This window comes from Octopus bimaculoides, chromosome 12 (genome assembly GCF_001194135.2).
Source record: "Octopus bimaculoides isolate UCB-OBI-ISO-001 chromosome 12, ASM119413v2, whole genome shotgun sequence".
NCBI classification, from domain to species: Eukaryota; Metazoa; Mollusca; class Cephalopoda; order Octopoda; family Octopodidae; genus Octopus; species Octopus bimaculoides.
This window is the reverse complement of record NC_068992.1, coordinates 22,102,754-22,110,854: the sequence shown is the minus strand read 5'-3', so window position 1 is coordinate 22,110,854 and position 8,101 is coordinate 22,102,754. Positions and strand designations below refer to the sequence as shown.

Below are 8,101 nucleotides of genomic sequence, written 5' to 3'. Positions count from 1 at the left end.
GGAGGCGAGGTGGCTGAGTTCCTTTTGAGCGTTGGACCTCATGGAGGCAAAGTGACTGAGTTCCTTTTGAGTGTTGGGCCTCAGAGAGGCGAGGTGGCTGAGTTCCTTTCGAGTGTTGGGCCACACAGAGGCGAGGTGGCTGAGTTCCTTTCGAGCGTTGGACCTCGTGGAGGCAATGACCAAGACCTTTGGCATTATGTTGTGCTTGAGAAGAAGGCTCATCAAGCCGAGCAAAATTGCAATTGTGGCAGATACTGGTGTCACGCAAATGGCACCCGTGCCAGTGGCATGTAAAAGCACCCTTTACACTCTTTGGCGTTAGGAAGGGCATCTAGCCATAGAAAACCATGCCAAATCAGATTGGATCCTGGCACAGCCTCCCCGCATGCCAGCATGGACAACAGACATTAAACTATTAGCATTGTCACTGTCATCGCAAATGAGGTTCTCAGCAGTTGTTCAACTTGCTAGAAATAACAACGTAATCTCCATTAATTGACATCCATAACTGGCACTCCATCACTTACGGTGAGAAGGGTTTCAGTTGATCCCATCAATGGAACAGCCTTCTCATGAAATTAACATGCAAGTTGCTGAGCACTACACACACACACACACACGTGTACCCTTAATGTAGTTCTCAAGGCGATTCAGCATGACACAAAATGGGATAAGGCTGGTACTATTCATTTTTGCCAGCTGAGTGAAGTGGAGAAACATGAAATAAAGTTTCTTGCTCGAGGACACAACGCAAGGCTGGAAATCGAACTCACGACCTTACAGTCGTGAGTGAATACCCTTAACCACTAAGCCATGCACCTTCACAATTTACATCCATACATCTTAGAATAATAGGAAGGACATGTTAGGTATTGAACACAGTAGCGTAATTACAATTTATACTGCCCACAGCAGGGGTCACATAGCCTTGCTGGAAGTGGATTGGGATAATATTAATTTCAACATATCAACTGATAGTAAGGGGCTACATGGGTTTCAAGCTTTTAGGTAAGGGGTCACAAGTGCAAAAACGTTGGGAACTGCTGGCCCACAGGGCTTTTGAGTTTACCATCGTCATCATCATTTAATGTCCTCCTTCCATGCTGGCATGGGTTGGATAGTTTGATGGGAACTGGCCAGGCAGAAGACTCCACCATGCATAAAACACATGTAAGTACTATGCTATATTCTGAGTAGCAGCGGTCTATCCCCATCTCACCCCTACTTAGCATTTGTGAATGTAATCCGTGATACATTTGGGTAGCCCTAAAAGAATAAAAAGCAGTCATCCTCGATGGAATTTGAACCCTCAACATAAAGAAACATGGCTAAATACTGCAAGATATGTTGCCTGACTTGTTTTAATAATAATAATAATAATATAGTTTTAATTTACTTTTATCCTTAATTGATAAATTTTATAATTCCAAGTATGTTTTGATTTTGTATTTACAGTAATGTTTTTTTTTCTTTTTTTTTTTTCTTTTTTTTTAAAGGATTGGCCAAGGAAAGAAGTCGACAACTCGGCAAAGCTGCCTTAGGAGGCCCATGGTCTCTCATTGACCACAACAATCAACCTAAATCTAATAAAGATTTCTTTGGTCAATGGGTGTTAATCTATTTTGGTTTCACTCATTGTCCAGACATCTGTCCTGATGAAATCGAGAAAATGGTTCAAGCAGTTGACATGATAGGTGAGTCACAGAAACATTTCAACTTTATTTCTCACTCAAAGTGAATGTTGCATTAGAATGCACAATACTGCATTATTTATCATGAGAGAACTTGTAATGCATTAAAGCACTCGTTCATCTCACTGACCACCAGAACAGCCAGATCATGTGACTTTGCTCTTCCTTGGGCTTGTCAATGACAGACATCCAGCTAGACATAGCAGCTGATTCCTCTGTCAGTAATATAGAGAATCTATTCAGGTGTTGGTTTCAAGTGAAGGCACATGGCTCAGTGGTTAGAGTGTCAGGTGCACAATCATGAGGTAGTAAGTTTGATTCCCAGACCAGGCTCTACGTTGTGTTCTTGAACAAGACACTTTATTTCATGTTGCTCCAGTTCACTCAGCTCTAGAAATGAGTAACAGTGCCATTGGTGCCAAGCTGTAGCAGCCTTTCCTTTGGATAACATCGGTGGCATGGAGAGAGAAGAGGCTGATATACATGAGCAACTGCTTGTCTTCCATAAACAACCTTGCCTGGACTTGTGCTTCGGAGGGTAGCTTTCTAAGTGCAATCCCATGGTCATTGATGACCAAAGGGGGTCTTTACCCTTTTTTAACTGGTTGCAAATACCCTGTGAGCATATGAAAAATAATTAAAGCAACAGAAGTCACAGGAGTGGCTGTGTGGTAAGTAGCTTGCTTACCAACCACATGGTTTCGGGTTCAGTCCCACTGCATGACATCTTGGGCAAGTGTCTTCTACTATAGCCTCGGGCCGACCAAAGCCTTGTGAGTGGATTTGGTAGGCGGAAACTGAAAGAAGCCTGTTATATATATGTGTGTGTGTGTGTGTGTTCGTACCCCTAGCATTGCTTGACAACCAATGCTGGTGTGTTTAGGTCCCTGTCCCTTAGCAGTTCGGCAAAAGAGACCAATAGAATAAGTACTAGGCTTAAAAAGAATAAGTCCCATGGTCGATTTGCTCGACTAAAGGTGGTGCTCCAGCATGGCCGCAGTCAAATGACTGAAACAAGTAAAAGAGTAGAAGCAGTGTTAATACCAAAGTAATATTTATCTTCCACTTATGATGGATGTTTGTGTTAGAACACGCAATACTGTATTATTTAACATGAGAGGACTTCTCATATGGACTTGAGGCATATAAAAGAACTCATGTTTATATTGCTGACAGGCATCTTGCTTCATTGTTTGAATGGGTTCTTTTCTATTAACATTCATCATCATCCAGATATTGTTGTTATTGTTGTGCAGCCCCTGGTCAACCCTGATGAAGCTGTCCTCTGGCACCATCAATTTCTGGTTTAACACCACTACCTGGCACTTGGCTGTTGTTAGCAGAATCCCTTCTGTTGCAGACACTTCAGCCAGATCTCCCAATCTAAGGAGCCCTTTCTCTCTGCCTCCCATTTGTTCCAGAGACCCAGTGAAAGGTCCTTCCTACTACCTTTCCTCTCATCCTCTCTCATTTTTCAGAGACCCAATGAAGGGTCCTTCCCATAACCTCCCCCTTGCCCTCCTTCAAGTTTCAGAGACCCAGTCAAGGGTCCTTACCACTACTTTTCCTTGTGGCTAAAAAAAAGTTGTTTTGCCAAATGACAAGGTACATCCTACATAACCCATTTGCCCATTTATATCTCCATCCCTGTGTTTGCTGAAAGATTATGATGTGTATTGAGACTGCTTTGCCATGTCTAGATGTGTTTTTGTGTGTGTCACAACACCTCATCATTGTTGATTGTGTTTATTGTAAAAACTTCCTCACTTCACTTTTGAAATGTATTCTTCATGTGGTAAAACACAAAACGTCATTTATTCTTAACAAGCAATGACTAAGATTACATAAGTACTTATCATCGATGTCATCACCATTTAACGTCCACTTTCCATACTGGTATGGGTTAGATGGTTTCACTGGAACTGGTAAACTGGAGAGCTACACCAGACTCCAGTCTGATTTGGCATGATTTCTATATCTGGATGCCTTTCCTAACACCAATCACTCTGAGAGTGTAATGGGTGCTTTTTTACATGCCACCAGCACAGGTGCCATTTACATGACAATGGCAATAGCCACAACTACAATTTCACAGGTGCCATTTACACGACACCGGCAGTGTGCCATTTACATGGCACCAGCAACGGCCACGACTACGATTACAATTTCACTTGGTTTGATAAGTCTTCTCCGCACAGAACAAAAATCATTGTGATGCTGAGAATGCGAGTCTTTTTTTTTCTTTTTGCTTTCCGTATTTTTTCTGATATCCATATAAACATATATTTTAATATTGAATTATTTCTCTCCTTTAGACAAGAATCCTAATCTTTCGAATGTGCAGCCATTGTTTATTACAGTTGATCCAGAAAGAGACACTGTTGATGCCATTAAATCATATGTGAATGGTAAGTCACGTCTTGAAAGAAACTCTTAAGAAGACAATATTTTATTTGATATTTCCAGTCACTGTGTCTGTCTGTATGTGTGTGTAGTATTTTCTGTGTATTCAGTTAAATATCTGTTACTGGTGAAGTTTGAGCACTACACAGTATCCTCATCCAATCTACTTCCAGTGAAGTGGTGTGCTTACTAACGTACTTAGTAGGATTACTAGTTATAATATACAGAGCAAAGGTAGGAAGAAGCAGCTTAAACACAAGATGCAATTTCCAAAGTACTGTTTATTTGTGTTCCTGTGCTTGTCAGGAGAGCTCCACCTCTACAGAGAAAGTTTTATATCTGATCCCATATGTTTATATAAATTATATATGCCAAACTCACCTTAGGAATACATATACCAATATAATTTCAGTTGAACTATGACACAAAAACATTAATTCTGTTAAAACATATCGCTTTTATTTTTCATATATATATAAACACATCTAATAAAATTATTCTCCGTTTGTTTTAATTACACGGTATATGTGTTCTCAAAAGAAAATCCTGATGCATTTTCAGTTTTTTTTAAATATTTTTCACATATATGTATGTGTGTGAAGCTGCATTGCTGTGGTTAGAGCGTCAGACTTACAATCATGTGGTAGTGAGTATGCTAGTCTTCCATACACAACCTTGCCCAGACTTGTGCCTTAGATAGAAACTCTCTAGTGCTATCCCATGGTCATTCATGATCAAAGGGGGTCTTTACATATCATCTTCCTCCACTAACGTCCATTTTCCATGCTGGCATGAGTTGGACTCTGAAATGTGTCTTTGTTGTATATAACGTATGTGTAACTTTTTGTCCAGTTGTCCATAATGTACCGTTGGTGACTAAAAGGTCAGCAATGGTTCATTATGACAAATATATATCCAGCTCAGAAGCACCACCAGCATAAATGTGTGTATTGAACCTTTATACATGTCTTTATGCCACAAAATAGAATAAAAGTGTGGCTTTAAAATTCTTAAAGGGGAGTGAACTCTCGAAAAGGTCGTAACTCTTGTAAATTAAGCGTTTGCCTGCTTTTGTTTTGTAAGGGAATTTGGCAGGTGGAATGCTGTTCTATGTGCATAGGTGTGTGTGTCTTTGTCCCACCTCCACATGACAACCAGTGTTGGTTTGTTTACCTCCTCGTAACTTAACAGTCCAACAAGAGATTATAGAATAAGAACCACATAAGTACTGGGATCGATTTTTTCAACTAACCCTTTCAAAGAAATGCCCCAGCATGGCTGCAATCCAATGACTGAAAAAGATAAATACAGGATTTTTTTTTTTTTTTTTCTCAAATATTTTGGTAATTTTATTAATTTTCTTCCACTCTGATACCTAACTATTATCTTATCTTTTCAGAATTTTCACCCAAACTGTTAGGCCTTACTGGAGACAAAGAAAGAATTCACCAGGCAACAAGAGCTTATCGTGTCTATTACAGTTCTGGACCAAAAGATGAAGATAATGATTACATTGTAAGATTCTTTTCTTTAATTTCAATTCAAAGACTAGACAAAACAGCCTGGCTACTGTAGTGCCTACAGTCTGCATATGTCACTATCCTTTCCTGCATATTTGAGCAATGATAATGGCTTTATTCAATCTCCAATTTCCCCATATGGTGTGATGAAAGAAATACAAGACAAAACAAACCATTGTTCTGTTTTCACTTCTGTATTTCATTTTATATTGCGCGGGTGACACATAAAAAACACCCAACATACTTTGTAAAGTGGTTGGTATTAGGAAGGTCATCCAGCCATAGAAACCAAGTCTAGACAGATGACTGGAGCTTGTTGCAGTTCTCCAACTTACCAGTTCTAGTCAAACCGTCTTAACCCATGCTAGCTTGGAAAATAGACATCAAATGATGAGCCTCAACATGATTTTATCTAATTTAACATCCCAATGCTTCACTCAAACTACTTTAACATTCTGCAAATTTTCTCCTTCACTAACTTTAAAATATTCTTGATAAATTTCAAATTTCTGTTTTAATATTGATTTCAAATTATGGCACAAGTCCATCAATTTCAGTGGGGTGGGGTAAGTTTGTTACATTGACTCCAATTCTCACCTGGTACTTATTTTATCGATCCTGAAAGGACGGACTGACCTTGGCGTAATTTGATCTCGGAGCGTAAAGACAGACAAAATGTTGCTGAGTGTTTCAACCAGCATGCCAACAATTCTGCTAGCTCACTGCCTTAATCTCTAATTTAATATTAATTATTGTTTTAAGGCAGTGAGCTGGCAGAAACATTAGCACGCTAGGCGAAATGCTTAGCGGTATTTCATCTGTCTTTACATTCTAAGTTCAAATTCCGCCGAGGTTAACTTTGCCTTTCATCCTTTCAGGGTCAGTAAATTAACATCATTTACATTTAACAGATATTTGTCCTCATCTTGTTTGTTGTTAACACAACGTTTCAACTGATATACCCTCCAGCCTTCATCAGGTGTCTTGGAGAAATTTCGAACCTGGGTTCTCATTCCTAAAGTATTTTTCGATATTATTATTAATATTATTCAGGTCACCAATATCGAAAAATACCTTAGGAATGAGAACCCAGGTTCGAAATTTCTCCAAGACACCTGATGAAGGCTGGAGGGTATATCAGTCGAAATGTTGTGTTAACAACAAACAAGATGAGGACAAATATCCGTTAAATGTAAATAATGTACATAATTCCTCATCTCTTAAATATAGAACTGTATCAATAAATTAAGTACCTGTTCCGAAATGGGGTCGATCTAATCGACTGACCCCTCTCCCAAAATTTTGGGCCTTGTGCCTAGATTAGAAAAGAATGTTAATTATTGTTTTGTCTTTTTTTTTTTTTGGCAGGTGGACCATACTATTATCATGTACCTGATAAACCCAAAAGGTGACTTTGTAGATTATTTTGGTCAGAACCGAACTGCTGAAGACATTTACAATTCTATAACATTGCATATGAAAAAGTATGAATTAAATAAATAAATACAAATTTTAACTTTTCTAAATTAGATAATGAGAAATTTAAATGTAAAAACATGTTTTGAAAAACTAAACCATAATAAATTGTTATATAAATTAAGTTTCACATTTATAATTATTAAGTTTTACATTTATAGACTTACAGTTGTACAAACTACAACAAAACAGTTTAAATTTGGATGACCATGGACTCTATATCCATGAGCTGGTTCTGACAGCTGAATCTGTTGCAAAAAATTTAAAGAAGAAATTCTAAATGTGGAAGCAAAATCTAAAATTGAAGAATCTTAAAACCAACTTAGCAAAGTCAAAGACGTTTTAGAAGGAAAGAGAGAATTGTACTACTATCTGGATGGAATGTGGCCATGCAAGAGAGAAGACTGATCTGCAAAGGGCTTGTGATGTGTACAAAGAATGACATTTGAGTAGACAAATGATTCAAGGGGAAGCGAACTTGCCGGCAAACATGGAAAAGTGGTGAAAGCTGATCTCAAGTGGCTGAACTTCGCAAAGGACAACAATGGTGAGAAACTGAATTGGAGATGACACATCTTACCATGCAAGCAGAAAAACAACAGATAAAAAATCACATTTCTTCCTCCTTCACCAAGCAATAGGGATTTTGTCACAAAAGTCTGAGCTGTACAAAGCACATTATTTGAAAGTGTGTGTATGTATATATATATATATATATTATATATATATAGGAAAATGAAAAAAAAAAAGGCAGAATGCTAAACTGGAAGCATATTTTAATAAAGATTTCTAACCGGTTTTCATTGCGAAAGCAAATTATCAAGAAGAAGGAGAATGAAAATGTTTTTTACAAAGAAGTACAAAATGAAGAAAATAATATATAAAAAAATAATATACCCATACATTATATTGTCTTTGAGCTTTTGAAGTTCAATAGTAGTTCATGTTTATAATGGTAGGAAAAATAAGGATGCATGAGAGTTTTGTTAGGTTTAAAAAAAGGGTTAAAAG

At 38.0% G+C, this 8,101-nt stretch overlaps 1 protein-coding gene across 1 annotated transcript in view; it reads left to right on the top strand.

The window, feature by feature from the left end:
* Nucleotides 1–7,214, top strand: part of LOC106874182 (protein SCO1 homolog, mitochondrial) — a 13,052-nt gene extending 5,838 nt beyond the window's left edge. The window contains exons 4-7 of the mRNA XM_014921838.2: nt 1,497–1,694; nt 4,007–4,099; nt 5,494–5,609; nt 6,983–7,214. Of these exons, the coding sequence (XP_014777324.2) occupies nt 1,497–1,694; nt 4,007–4,099; nt 5,494–5,609; nt 6,983–7,117 (542 nt within the window). The 3' untranslated portion in view covers nt 7,118–7,214. The remainder of the gene's footprint in view (nt 1–1,496; nt 1,695–4,006; nt 4,100–5,493; nt 5,610–6,982) is intronic.
* Nucleotides 7,215–8,101: the final 887 nt, after the last annotated feature.